The 14,113-nt window shown below is 41.8% G+C and overlaps 2 protein-coding genes across 2 annotated transcripts in view; both read right to left on the bottom strand.

Annotated features, from left to right (window-relative positions):
* faim2a (Fas apoptotic inhibitory molecule 2a) overlaps nt 1-3,223 on the bottom strand; it is a 53,614-nt gene extending 50,391 nt beyond the window's left edge. The window contains exon 1 of the mRNA XM_041841532.1: nt 3,176-3,223. The gene's annotated coding sequence lies outside the window, so the exon portion shown is untranslated. The remainder of the gene's footprint in view (nt 1-3,175) is intronic.
* A 161-nt stretch (nt 3,224-3,384) lies between these two features.
* LOC121534913 (ATP-binding cassette sub-family F member 2-like) lies at nt 3,385-13,802 on the bottom strand. Its single transcript, XM_041841531.1, has 15 exons — nt 13,697-13,802; nt 12,283-12,461; nt 11,853-12,065; nt 11,228-11,410; nt 10,672-10,843; nt 9,658-9,753; nt 8,245-8,347; nt 6,834-6,929; nt 6,477-6,596; nt 5,776-5,865; nt 5,493-5,603; nt 5,173-5,235; nt 4,809-4,937; nt 4,252-4,455; nt 3,385-3,930 (listed from the first exon to the last, which is right to left on the bottom strand). The coding sequence occupies exons 2-15, from the start codon at nt 12,416-12,418 to the stop codon at nt 3,814-3,816; spliced, it is 1,833 nt and encodes a 610-aa protein (XP_041697465.1). The 5' UTR covers nt 12,419-12,461; nt 13,697-13,802; the 3' UTR covers nt 3,385-3,813.
* Between the last annotated feature and the right edge of the window lie 311 nt (nt 13,803-14,113).

Here is a 14,113-nt window from a genome sequence, read left to right as displayed (position 1 = left end):
CTCCAGATCTCAACCCCATAGAAAATCTTTGGAGGGAGTTGAAAGTCCGTGTTGCCCAGCGACAGCCCCAAAACATCACTGCTCTAGAGGAAATCTGCATGGAGCCAAAATACCAGCAACAGTGTGTGAAAACCTTGTGAAGACTTACATAAAACGTTTGACCTGTGTCATTGCCAACAAAGGGTATATAACAAAGTATTGAGAAACTTTTGTTATTGACCAAATACTTATTTTCCACCATAATTTGCAAATAAATTCATAAAAAATCCTACAATGTGATTTTCTGGATTCTTTTTCTTCTAATTTTGTCTGTCATAGTTGACGTGTATCTATGATGAAAATTACAGGCCTCTTTCATCTTTTTAAGTGGGAGAACTTTTTTTCCCCACTGTATTGTGTACATTTTGGAATGTTGCATTTTAAAAGTAGTGCATAGATTTGTGTGGTTTGTTATACTTTGCAATCATTGGTTTTTGTTTGACATACATTTTGAGGAGGGGAATCTGAGTCTCAGTGTCACTCTTTTAGTTTTATTTTATTCGTGTTTGTTTTTCAAGCGCTTCTGAGATTATTTTTGTAATGAAAAGTGCTATAGAAGTTGAATAAATTATTACTATTATTATTTGTGTGTCCGTGTGCGCCAGATGCGATCAGGACACGCAGGTTGAAATATCAAAACGAACTCTGAACCAACTATATTAATTTGGGGACAGGTCAAAAAGCATTAAACATTTATGGCAATTTAGCTAGCTAGCTAGCTTGCTGTTGCTAGCTCATTTGTCCAGGGATATAAACATTGGGTTGTTATTTTACCTGAAATAAAAAATAAAATAATGTATGCACTCACTAACTGTAAGTCGCTCTGGATAAGAGCGTCTGCTAAATGACTAAAATGTAAATGTAAAATACGGTGGTCACCAAAACTGATAAAGAAACGCAACACTGTCTTGTCAATCACCTCATTGATTATCAACTTGAAATCAATTGCGTGAGAGGGGGAGATGAGGTTGCATGTCCTGTTAAAACTAACACAGCTCAAAAACCACACGGAATCTGGGAATAATGTGTACATCACTGGTCAGAGGACAATTTGTAGAAGACAACTAGCAACATTTTAAAGTGTTGCATTTTGATTTAAGTGGGTAGCCAACGTGGTAAGTGTACCGCAACACTTTTTTTTTGTTAATCACTTCGATATCATGCTGAAATCAATAGAACCAGGGGCAAACGTTTAAGGTGTAGCGCTGTTTAAACTAACACTATTCAAAAAGTGTTGGTCCCATGTTTCATGAGCTAAAAAAATAATACAGAAATGTTCCATACGCACAAAAAGCTTATTTCAATCTCAAATGTTGTGCACAAATGTGTTTACATCCCTGTTAGTGAGCATTTCTCCTTTGCCAAGATAATCCATCCACCTGACAGGTGTGGCATATCAAGAAGCTGATTAAAAATGTCTCATGTTTTGAGGGAGTGTGGAACTGGCATGCTGACTGCAGGAATGTCCACCAGAGCTGTTAACAGATAATGTTATGTTAATTTCTCTACAATAAGCCACCTTCAATGTCATTTTAGAGAATTTGGCAGTACGTCCAACCGGCCTCACAACCACAGACCACATGTATGGCGGCGTGTGGGCGAGCGGTTTGCTGATGGCGTTGTGAATTGTAAACCCCATGGTGGCGGTGGGGTTATGGTATGGGCAGGCATAAACTACGGACAACGATTGCATTTTATTAATGGCAATTTGAATGCACAGAGATACTGTGACAAGATCCTGAGGCCCATTGTGAGGCCCATTTTTTTGTATGGCATCTGTTATCAGATGCATATCTGTATTCACAGTTGTGAAATCAATAAATGAGGGCCTTATTAATTTATTTCAATTGACTGATTTCCTTATATGATCTAACTGTAAGTCGCGTCTGCTAAATGACTAAAATGTAAATGTAACTATACCTCAGTAAAATCGTTAATTGTTGCGTTTATATTTTTGTTCAGTATATACTATATCAGCAGTAACGGTTGGCTACTATTTAAGTGATAGTTTGACTGTCAAATCAGTGTATTGGTGTGTGGCCAGCGGATTTAAGAGACCGCCCCGAATCATCGGTGCCATTTGTGAAATAAAATGATAGGTGCATTCTAAATCCTGCAACCCCCAGCGGGTATGACAAAAACAGTAAAAAACAAAACAAAGATATTCATCCGTTTTAAGCAATTGATATTGTGTCGTCTATAAACTTCTATACCAACATCACCAGTCTGAGGTAAAAAAAAAGTGTAATTAGTATACTGTCAGTGTCCACACATTGAAAGTAGCGTAATATACATTAGAATGTAAAAAAAAATATGGCAGAGTAACTCAATATCTTAATTTAGGATCATAGTAAATGAAAAGTTTTTCTTTAATAAACAGACATTGCTCACTATTTTAAACATTGAGATATAAAAAATGCTCCTAAACATAATTTAACTAGGAGCTTTAGACTGCATCCATAGGGTCTGTGCAGCAGGCTGAACTTTTGACGTCCCTACCCAAACTTTGTCGTACGCTAGCTAACATTTTAGTCATTTAGCAGACGCTCTTATCCAGAGCGACTTACAGTTAGTGAGTGCATACATTTTCATACTGGCCCCCCGTGGGAAACGAACCCACAACCCTGGCGTTGCAAGCGCCATGCTCTACCAACTGAGCTACACCGGGCAGTGTAAGTGATCCGTCTGACAGTTCAGATTTACATAATTTTTGACGAAGCAGTTTGGATGTAGTGAACTACCTTATCAAAATAACTTTAGTTAAATAAAACTAACGTTATGTAGGTACATTTCTTCCAGTGTGAATTGTTGGTACAGTACCTTGGTAGAATTTTTTTCCCCCCAGAGTACAGTAGCTTCCAACACTACTAGCGCCACTCTAGCTATCTACGGTATTAGCCTATGCATATTAATCTCTATAGAGTAATTAGCTAGCTAGTTCGCATAACTACACAAAATGATACCATTTGCTATCGTTGCTAAGGAAGAGCTACCAAAATGTTCCATCTCGTTAACTTAACTTTGAACTAGCTATAACGGTAGTTTACGGCTATTTTGACATCGCTGGACTGCAGATATCCAATTATTTTAAATTGTCGTAGGCTACCTAAATGCCAATGAAACAATTATTTTTTACCTGCTACGGTTGTCAATCCCTCAATGATGACCCAAACGCTAACAAGCGTAGAAATAACGTCCGGTTTCTGCCTTCAAAATAAGAGCACCTATACACCATGACATCAAAAGTGTAAGATATTAAACAGGACAAAGCTTTATGTATGCTAAAGCACTTTGTCCATGAACTGATGAGTCAAAGTTATCATATGTCACTAAAATCAAACCAAGTCAGTTACTTTGCTCCTTTATTCATACAATCCCATTATTGCAGGTACAGTTAAATAATGACAAAATAATAAAAAGCTATTTTAGAGGAAAAGGAAATAAATTGGTACAGGCGGCTTACATCCTACTATATCTGAACTGTGGAAAAATGCACGTGTTCTCTAACACATTGATGGATAAATTATTTAATTTAATTGAGAAATCAAGATACCATATGTATGCCTGTGAAGAGGGTAGCAATGGAAGGCAACTAGGTTGCACCACAACCTTCCAGCAGCCTATAAAGAGGCTTTAAAAGCAGGAAGGAATTGGGCACCTTCAAATAACATGCTTCTTGAGTTATATAGCCAAGTGAAGCGGGAATGGGAAAATGGGAGTCCACAGTCTTGGGACAGTGCAGTCTTGAATCTGGGGAGGTAGTTTATTTATTTTTTATACACCATGAGAATTTTTGTCAATCTTCTTTTTCAGATGGTCTTTGTAAGCCAAGATATCCCGGTTCCATTTGGTGATGGTTTGCTTTTCGCACACCCAGATCTCCTGGGCCACCTATGGAGAACAAAGGAGAAAAGGGGTTAAATAGTGACCCAAAAACAGGACAAGCACATACAAGTGCATCAATCACAGTTCTTCCAACAAGTAAACTAGAGCCATTTCTGATAAGCTCATTCAAAATGTTGACTCCGCTACTGTATACTAGTTGAGTGTAACGGCTCAGCACCGGTGTGCCATTGGCATGGTCGAGTATGTTCAGAAAGTGTGGCGGTGGTCCACCAACATATTGCCCTCAAAATGGTTGGAGGTAATCGTTTTCCATTTTAAAAACAACCCTTTCAAACAAAAATCAGGTTCCAATTCGTCGATCCGCACCTGCTGGATGAGCCTGAAGTCGTGGCTAACCAGCATCATGCCACCCTCATACTCGTTGATGGCGTCGGCCAGGGCATCGATGGTCTCTATGTCCAAGTGATTGGTGGGCTCGTCCAGGAAGAGCATGTGGGCGTTCTGCCCGGCCAGCCAGGCAAAGCACACCCGGCACTTCTGCCCGTCGGACAGGTTTCTGATGGGGTTCACCTGGGGGAAAACAGAAAATTGTCACCAATGTCACAAGACAGTTCCCCCAATTCATATATAGGGTTTTAATTCAATTACAGACTTGGTTGGAATTTCAATTGACTACAACCCTGCAGACCTGGGTTCAAATAGTAATTTTTTTCTCCATACTTAAGCTGACCTTGGAGCTTGCGTGGTACAAATGGAACTGATGGAATAGTCCCAAAAGTACAAACACCGCTCCCCTGGCACACCAGACACGCTCAATCAAACATTACAAAGATTTGAAAGCAAAACGTTATCTGAATGCAGGTCTGCAATTCAGACATGACAATATTTGAGGATCACAATTGATCACTAACGATCAAACTGACCTGCTGTTTGCCCGTCAGCCCATAGCGGCCAATGATCTTCCTCATCTCCTCCCTCTCCTTGATCTCTGGGTAACACTTCATCATGTAATCTAGGGGAGAGAGGTCGAGTTCCAGCTGCTCTGTTAGATGCTGGAGAGGAAATAAAGAGTAGGTTCAGCCATGTGAATCATGGAGATTTGTAAAAATGTCTTCAATCAAATAAAAAGTAATCCACTTCACAACCAAGCACAAAATTAGTCAGTGGAACTGCATAATTTTTTCTTAAATTTGCAGACTACTCCAATTTTGGCATTGTAGGAGCATACGCACTTAAATGATTTAAGACAGTTTAGGGTACCAGTGCACTTTAAAAATGGTATGGTACCTGGTGATATCTTCCAATCTTGACGTGGGAGTTCTTGCGGATCATACCGTCAGTGGGGAGGAGCTGAGGACAAAGACAATGAGGAGACATTGGTAGGGATGGAGAGAAGGCAGTTGTGGGATATCTGTTCAGAGAAATGCATAGGCAACTGAACAGGAAATAAACAGCTTACATTTCTACTTATTGACCATCCTCACTTATTAGTAAAAATGGTACCACTTTTTATGGTAAAGCGTCATGGCATGGCCGAATAACAGGACAACAATTCAAGTCTGCTAAATGACCATATACGGTATAGTCATAACAATATCAAGACTCACCTCTCCCATGAGGAGTTTAAGCAGGGTGGACTTCCCGGCACCGTTGGGCCCCACAAGGGCCACTCTGGTGTCGAGGTCGATACCGAACTCAAGGTTCTTGTATATATGGGGCTGAAACATCAAACAAGGGAAAAATGTAAGACAATATTGCGAAAAACATGATACAGTATAGTTTGGAGCTGGAATCTCTTTAGTATTTCGTTTTAGGAACAGTTACAAAATAAAACAAATTGAGCAAAACATTCGTTAGGCAGAAGTGAGAGAAGGTTCAACAACCACCTACCTGGTCATCAGAGTACTTGAAGCTGACATTCTGGACCATGATGACAGGAGGGGGAATCTTCCCACAGGGAGGAAAACAAAATGACAGGGTCTAAAAAAGGAAAAGAATAATGAGTTATGAGTTCAGGATGGTTTGCAGGTGTTATTCTTTGATTCCTGCCTTGTGACACCCTGAAGGAAGCTATGAGATTATGGATTCTCTTTTGCAATTATATAAAACAAATCTGTTATCCTGGAACTGACAAACCCTGTGGCGTCTGCGCTACACTCTTTTTGGCATGCTGCTTAGATCAGATAAACGCTTCGGTCTAGTTTTTGTCAACGTGCCCCCACACTGAGAACACACTGCCTGGCAGGGGCACTATAATTCGGCCTTTTGTTTACATCATGTCACAGCAGCAAACCAACAAAAAAAACACAGTAGGAAAGGAACATCAAAATGTCACTTGCAAAAAAATGATGTATCAAATCTGACTATAATTTGTGACTTCATAAATAGAGTACACCCAAACTCTGGTCACCTGCCTGCAGTAACATCCACTATAACTAGGGTCAAGAGATTTTCCTGATCATGTGACTAGCCCGCCCATGGAAAAACTCTGGGCTGTAGCCAAAACTACAAACTTGTTATACCTAAAAGAGCACCTATCCGACCCTATGGGAAGCACCATCACCTCTGTCAAAGTCACTAAATAGACTTACTTGGTCATTCTTAACACTCTCAGTCAGGCCCGAGGCGACCATCTTCTGCAGCGTCTTCTCTTTACTCTGGGCTTGGCGGGCCAACTTGGCTGAGCCGTGCCCAAACCGGGCTATGTAGTTCTGGTGGGGTAGTAAATAAAAGAAAGTAAGAAAAAGAGAAAAGAGGGGGGGGGTTACAAAACTGACGTTTGGTGAAGCAGTTCACTACCAACACTTCCTCATCGGCCACAAGCTTGGTGGTTCCAAAATAACCCATCACTATGGCTGACGTATCACATATTACTGGCCCGAATTTCACATATATATTGCCAAACTACTTGTGTATGTGAAAGTGTCGTGAGAGAAAGGGGATTTTACCTTCATGTGTTTGATCTGGTCCTGCTCCCAATTGAACCTCTTCATCTGGTTCTCTTCCAGCTCCTCCCTGGTCTTAATGTACTGGTCGTAGTTACCCTTTAAGGAAGTAAACAATTATTAGTTTAGATGATTGTGTACCATTTTACACTTAAAGGGATGTACTCCCACATCTTTTTTATTTTACTTTGTTTTTATGACTTGAAAATAGTAAGCTTTTAAATCATAGTAACTCACCAAGGCAGAATACACTATAACAAGTGCAGAGTTCAATAAACATTTTGACAGATGGAATTTCATAACTTTTCCATGACATCTAACCAAATTTCAATGACTAACAATTGGTGGCGTCTGTACGTATTAAAAAGTACGCGTAATGTGGTATCGACACAGAGGCTGCGCTCTGATCCCATGTACCATCTCTTGTCGTTGTGTAAGGTACTTAACCCCCCCCCCTAAGTAGAATACCTGTTACACAACTGTATAAAACGCATGTGGTCAGTCTGGAGAGCTACTGGGTGCGCAGGCTTTTGATCAAGCCCTGCTCAAAGCACAAAGCCAGTTTATCAAGGTTTGGTTGAGGAGCAAATTTCTCAAATGTGGTTTGATATAGGGGGACTGGAATAAAGGCCTGCACACCCAATAAGCTCTCCTGGAGGATGGTTGACCACCCTTGATGTATAACATTGCAACCAAATATATTTTGTTCCTTTTGAAATAATTAGCTCATTCAATATATCAAAGATCAAATGGCTATGGTAGGCTACAAATCTTTTTATTCAGCTGAAGCAAGCCCACAAATTCAGGAAATGTACCTTTCCGAGTATAGTCATGTATCTTTGCTACCTAACTTAGAAGTGTTTACTTTGCAGGCCAAATAGCATCTATCGAATTGCAATGTCCCATACATTGGATACCCAAATCAAATGGAAGCATCTACAACAAGTTGAAGCCACACAATCCAAAATAAAGGCTACATCAAATCTTTTTTCCTACAATTACTATTCACAATAGCAAAGTGAATTGTTTGTTTCGTCAAAAAGTCCTGGCAGATATGTTGATTTAAAATTGTATTGATATAATATTAACTGCCTGAATATATCACATTAAACAGAAATTAATGTCCATGACTTTTCAAAACTTCTCAGATTTGATCATTTTCCAAAACTCATCCAGGCCTGGAAAACACCATAAAAAAAAAAATCCTTGACTTTTCTAGTATTTCCCATGACCGTACGAACCCTGTAAATGGTTGAAGTCTGAGCTTTAACTGGGTCCATTTGGTTAAGTAAGTTTAATGAACTAGTGTTTATCTATCAACTGAAGACAGGAAAAGCAACTGCTCAGACCTGGAGAATTATTCTAAACCACACAAACATCTTGTTGGTCCATGGTGGAGTGCAGTTGCTTTTACCGTGTAGTATTTCAGCTTGCGCTCGTGTAAGTGCATGATGTTGGTGCACACGCCGTTGAGGAAATCTTGCGAATGGGAGATCAGGACCAGAATACGTTTGAATCTGTAGAATAAGAGAAAGGTTGCAACTTAGGACACTTCTAAATAGCAACAATGCCAATGCTTGAGTTACACAAACCATAGGGATTATTTGTACAATGTCAGGGAACATAGTCAAAGGTAAAGGTCAAAATAATGGAAACACTTGAGTAAATGAGGGATATTGAAAGCAGGTGCTTCCAAACAGGTGTGGTTCCAGAGTTAATTAAGCAATTAACATCCCATCATGCTTAGGGTCATGTCTAAAAATGCTGGGCAGGCCATTATTTTGGCTCCCATGGCTATGCCTTGCCTGGCTACCCAAACGCTACGCCCACAGACATTCGTTTCTTCTCCATAATGATTCGGGATCAGAGTAACAATTTCTAAAACGCAAACACATTCTTACCTATTCTGATTGGTCGCAGAACGCGATGGGTTGGGCCAGAGCCAGAACATGCGTGGGTAGAGCTGCATTTAGAAAATGTGTCATTGGCTGTGACACCGGTTGGTTAGAGATGATCCATTCGCTGATGACTTAGTTTTGTACAACACCCCTCATTTTGACATGAAACAATACCCCCACCCACAGGGCACGAGTGGTCACCGAATGGTTTGATGAGCATGAAAACAATGTAAACCATATGCCATGGCCGTCTCACTCACCAGAGCTCAACCCAATTGAACACTAATGGGAGATTCTGGAGTGCCCGAGACAGCATTTTCCACCACCATCAACAAAACACCAAATGATGGAATTTCTTGTGGAAGAATCCCTCCAATAGTGTTCCAGATATTCTGGCTCGTGGTAGCCCAACGCCCCATTAAGACACTGTCAGTGTTTCCTTTATTTTGGCAGTTACCTGTATATAGCTAGTTAGCACAGAACAATAAACTCCATGTGCAATGTCTAAAACAAATATGTTATCTTGGAACTAACAAACCCTGTGGCATCCGCTCTACTCTTTTTGGCATGCTGCTTAGATCAGATAAACGCTTCGGTCTAGTTTTTGTCAACGTGCCCCCGCACTGAGAACACACTGCCTGGCAGGGGCACTATAATTCGGCCTTTTGTTTACATCATGTCACAGCAGCAATAATAGCATGTAATAGCAGCTTAAAGAGGAGTAGATCATATAAACGTAGTGTTCTGCGATTTTCCAGTTTACCTCTGGAGTTGTCGATCAATCCAGAACACTTACATGTCATAGCAGAAACCTGCCTTCAACCAATCTAAGGTGACTTTTCACATTAAAAAGTAATGATACAGACAATTGTTTCTAGAGAAATCATGTCCTAGGTCTCACACACACACTCGTGTGTAAATGGCCTTACTGGCTAAGCTCTTCCTCCAGCCACACACAGGCGTCCAGGTCCAGGTGGTTGGTGGGCTCATCCAGCAGCAACATGAACGGCTTCAAGAACAGGGCCCTGGAGACGAGGAACCCACAAACCCAGGTTAGTAGGTCTTCAAAATAACAGTGCTAAAATAGGCTTATTCACACACCCAAAAAAAAAAAAAAAAAACAGGGCATGTGCAAATGAAAAACACAATTTACGGGTAGGTCTTATTGAGGTTGTGATTTAGATATTTTTTACTCTAAAACCTCTTAAATAGTTATGACTAAAGGCGTTTGGGCAAAGTGAAACTCAAGAGTGGACAGAACTGCTGGGATCAGATAAACGCTTCGGTCAATTTTTGTCACTGCGCCGCTGCACTGAGAACATACTGCTTGGCGGCGGCGTTATCATTCGGCCTTTTTTCACATCACTTCCAAACAGTTCTGAGCCAAACACCTGTGCATCAGTAGAATATAGTTGGTGTCCATGTTTTGTTAGGATTCGACTGGTCAAGTTAGGGCAGTCAAAGATAAAGTGGGAAAGAAAAAAAGTGTTTGTGGCTTGATGTTATTTAGCCAATTCCAAACAGAACCCTCACAGCCCCTATCCCAAGGCTCTTCATGTAGACTGACAGTTTTCTGGACTGGTTTAGACAGTTGAAGCGAGGCTTAAGAGAGTCTAGGAAAAAGACTGGGCTCAAGGCCTGTACTCATATAGTGTCTCACAGTAGGAGTGCTGATCTAGGATCCGTTTCGCTTTTTATGTTATAATGAATGAACAGGGGCATGGGGCGGAGCTGGGGCCGTATTCTCAGAGTAGTGGTGCTGATCTAGGATCAGGTCACACCTGTCCATGTGATCCTCTTCATTATGATCCAAAAGTTAAAACTGATCGTAGATCAGCACTCCTACTCTTGGAAGCTTTATGAACACAGGCCCAGATCCCAAATATGCACTGATTTATTAGTGTAGGTAAAGGTTTGTCTTTGTATTGTACAGGGTTTTGTACCTGGCCAGAGCGACGCGCATCCTCCAGCCTCCGCTGAAGTCCTTAAGCTTCTTCTGCTGCATGGGGGCGGTGAAGCCAAGACCGTGGAGGATCTGGGAGGCCCGCACCTCCGCCTTGTCTGCGTCCAACTCCTCCAGACGCTCGTACAGCTCCATCAGCTTCTCACACTCGGCTTTAGGGGAGAGAAAAGGGAGCGAGAGAGAGGAAGAGGGGGAGCAGGAAAAAGAGAAGGAGATGATCGTTTGGGTGGAGGAGAGTGGAGACGAGCAGGATAAGAGTTGGGGTGGGTGGAGAGAATGGGAACTTTTACTCTATGGTATCTCTTATAACTGGTTGGAGCAAAACTGAATCAAGGATATTATCCCACCAATTAAGCCTTTGTGCCCTTGTCCCGATGCTACATCATGAAGGGAACACATTATGCAGGACTATTCGGGACATGGGAGGTAGTGTACCACGCCTAGGAAGGGAAGCTGCCACAGTGAGCACAGTTCCCATGGTAACATGGTAATTCACAGAACTACTACAACCAAGCCACCATTATGAAGCAACTCACAGTCCTCGGATGCCAGGCGCTCTGCCTCCTTCTCCAGATGTATCCTTTCCTCGTCCACCTCCATGACACACTGCAGTGCAGTCTTCTCGCTGGGAGCCATCTCACGGGTTAGGTGGTAGATGTCAATGTGCTCTGGGATAGGTACCTCGCGGTGGCCAATGGCTGCCAGCAACATGGATTTACCTGGAAAGAGAAAGATTTGTAAATGTGTCATTTTAGAGTCCCCGTAGAGCTCAAATTTGTATTTGTAAATAAGGTGGGGATAGTTCAAATAAACTTCTACACAGAAGATAGTGTCTACGGCTACTGTTCAGTTATTAATGTTATACGGGGCTAATACATACACCTGGTAAAACTAGGGCATATTATGTCCTGAGGAGATAAAGGCTGAGTTGGCAGAAAGATGTCCCTTGTGGATGGGTGTAACTAACACTGAAATGAGCAATGACGTAGCAAAAATAGGTTTCCCAAGGGCACTGGGTCATGTTCATTAGAGCACACGACAGCAAAATGTTTTCCAATGTAAAAGGGTCTTAATGGATAAATTCCTACCCAAAACACATTCAAAGCGCTTACTTCCTCTTTGTGCCTACTGAACACGCCCCATGTGATGGTCACCACTTACCAGTGCCGTTGAGGCCAATGAGGCCGTAGCGGCGGCCCGAGTTGAGCTCCAGGCTGGTGTCCTGCAGCAGCTCCTGCCCATGGAAGGTGAGCGACATGCTGGTGACGTGCACATCCGTGCTGTTGGGGTGCGATGCCAGCACGCCGGTCACCGCCCGTGCCTCCGTCTTCTTCAGTTCAAATTCATCCATCTCCTTGGTCAGGCTTTCCACGCCTGTAACTCAGTGACATGGAGGGCCGATTAGTCAGTCATTTCTCCATATGAAGGGTTACCCATCTCCACTTACATACATCTGCATACCAGCCTACCCCTGTTTAACATGAGAGAACAACCACCCGGAATACAAATACATTTCTGAAACTTTAAGTAGCTGTGAAGAGGATTTAGACTTGAGCCCTTCTTTAGTTGATCTATGATCGACAACTATTACCGTTGCTTATGCCTCCATTCTCCTGGCCTTCTTCTGGTTTCTCTCCCTCTCCATCCTCTGTTTTTTTTGTCTTCTGCCGGGATTTGGCGGCTTCCTTCTTCTTCTGCGCCTTCTTCTTGGCCAGGTCTGAAGGCATGGCTGCTGTTGACCTCGACAAAATTAAACCTGAAGACAGAGAGCTGGGGGACAAAGCAGGGAAAACTGGGTCAGTAAGCTAATATGGTAAGCAGTCTTCAAGTCAAAAGGCCCGTGCCATTTCGTTTTGTTTGACACGGCGCCTAAAATGGAAACGCCTAGCAAGCCAATGTTGGGAGTCATTCTGTCTCCCAACACCAAGACAAATGGAAGTAATATATCAATTTGGTTGGAACGGGTTTGTTATCGTCATCGTGAAACATGTTGCTGACCAGCTAAATGACCAATTAAATGTACTTAACCCTCTTAAAGCTCTGCTTGATCTGGCTTTAGTCGAACGGCTTGCATGTCCTCCGTTGCCATTCATACGAATCGCAATCGAAGACGATCCATTGAGAATTGCTCAAGTTAGACCGACGATAGAATTTACGCGCAGTTACCTAATCATATTTCGCAACTAGCGCTAGTTAGCTAACTAATCATATTGCGCATTACATTGGTGTTATGGCGATACGTCAGTGTATTCCGGGCCTAACATTGTTGCTCAACACTAATAAATGCCAGCATCCTATACCTGGCCAGCCGAGTTATCTTCCAGCATAGCAGTAGGCACTGCATAACTGGGGTAGCTAGCCAGGTGGCCTATGGCTAACCTCACGTATCGTCCTCATACTCCTTTCCTGACATTTAAATTACCATGGCTAGCTACCTGGCTAAAGTTATATTCGCTCAGAACTGTACGTAACGTTCGCTAGCTATCAACATTTAATCAGTTAGCCAACTGCAAATGTACGTTAACTAACTAGCTGTTAAACTGGCGCGCTGGGCCATTGTATTTTGGTGACTGAAATATTGAGGCCCTACCAAGTTAGCTCAAACTGGCTAGCCAAACTACCTCCAAATCTCAAACTAGTAGCTAAGCAATCTTATCACAAATCCAGGAAGTCCGTGTGGGCTTTGTTATATTTCGATTTGTCAGATGCCAATAATCCCACTGGATAGAAATCCCAAACTGATTTTAGAGTCACGGACGCCGGTCAGCTAACTGGCGGCTAATGCCGAGAAACTCGTGGTCCTCTTTTCATTGCATTGTGTAGTAGCTAGAAACTAGCTAGTTTACCGGCATGCTAGCTAACGTTCTCAAACAATTCCAAACTAACATATCCTGCCAACAATTTATCAGATGCTTCTTACTGAATTCAACAAGATTTAAAAACTATTTGTGACTATGTTAGTTGTGGTTTATATATGTTTAAATATCATGCTAGCGTTTTCTTACCGGTCTTTTTCCTCTTCACCGGCGGCTGCGACGATGTTGGAAACGCACAAGAAAGAATGAGCTCGTTGTCGCGTGTCCCAATGCCGGTTCACCGACCAATGAAATGTCGAGTTGTCTTTCTAGACCTACTTTCTCATTTTAATATAGGGCGGGTAAAATAGGAAGGGTTGTGGGAAATTGTGTCTTCTGTACGTTATTACATAAAGACCAGAAATGATTCATTATTGCAACATCATTGATAGAGTGGACCTCATTTTTCACAGACATTTTGGATTTACCGGTTGTCAGAATTTGCACTCTTTTTCATTGGAACACGTTTTAGGCTACATAGAACTCCAGTGAAACAAAAATAATGATTGTGATTCAATAGGCTTAAAATAAATAATTGTAACTATTGAGCTTATTTACACATCTAAA

Source organism: Coregonus clupeaformis, chromosome 21 (genome assembly GCF_020615455.1).
Source record: "Coregonus clupeaformis isolate EN_2021a chromosome 21, ASM2061545v1, whole genome shotgun sequence".
Classification (NCBI taxonomy): Eukaryota; Metazoa; Chordata; class Actinopteri; order Salmoniformes; family Salmonidae; genus Coregonus; species Coregonus clupeaformis.
This window is presented reverse-complemented; position numbering and strand designations above follow the sequence as displayed.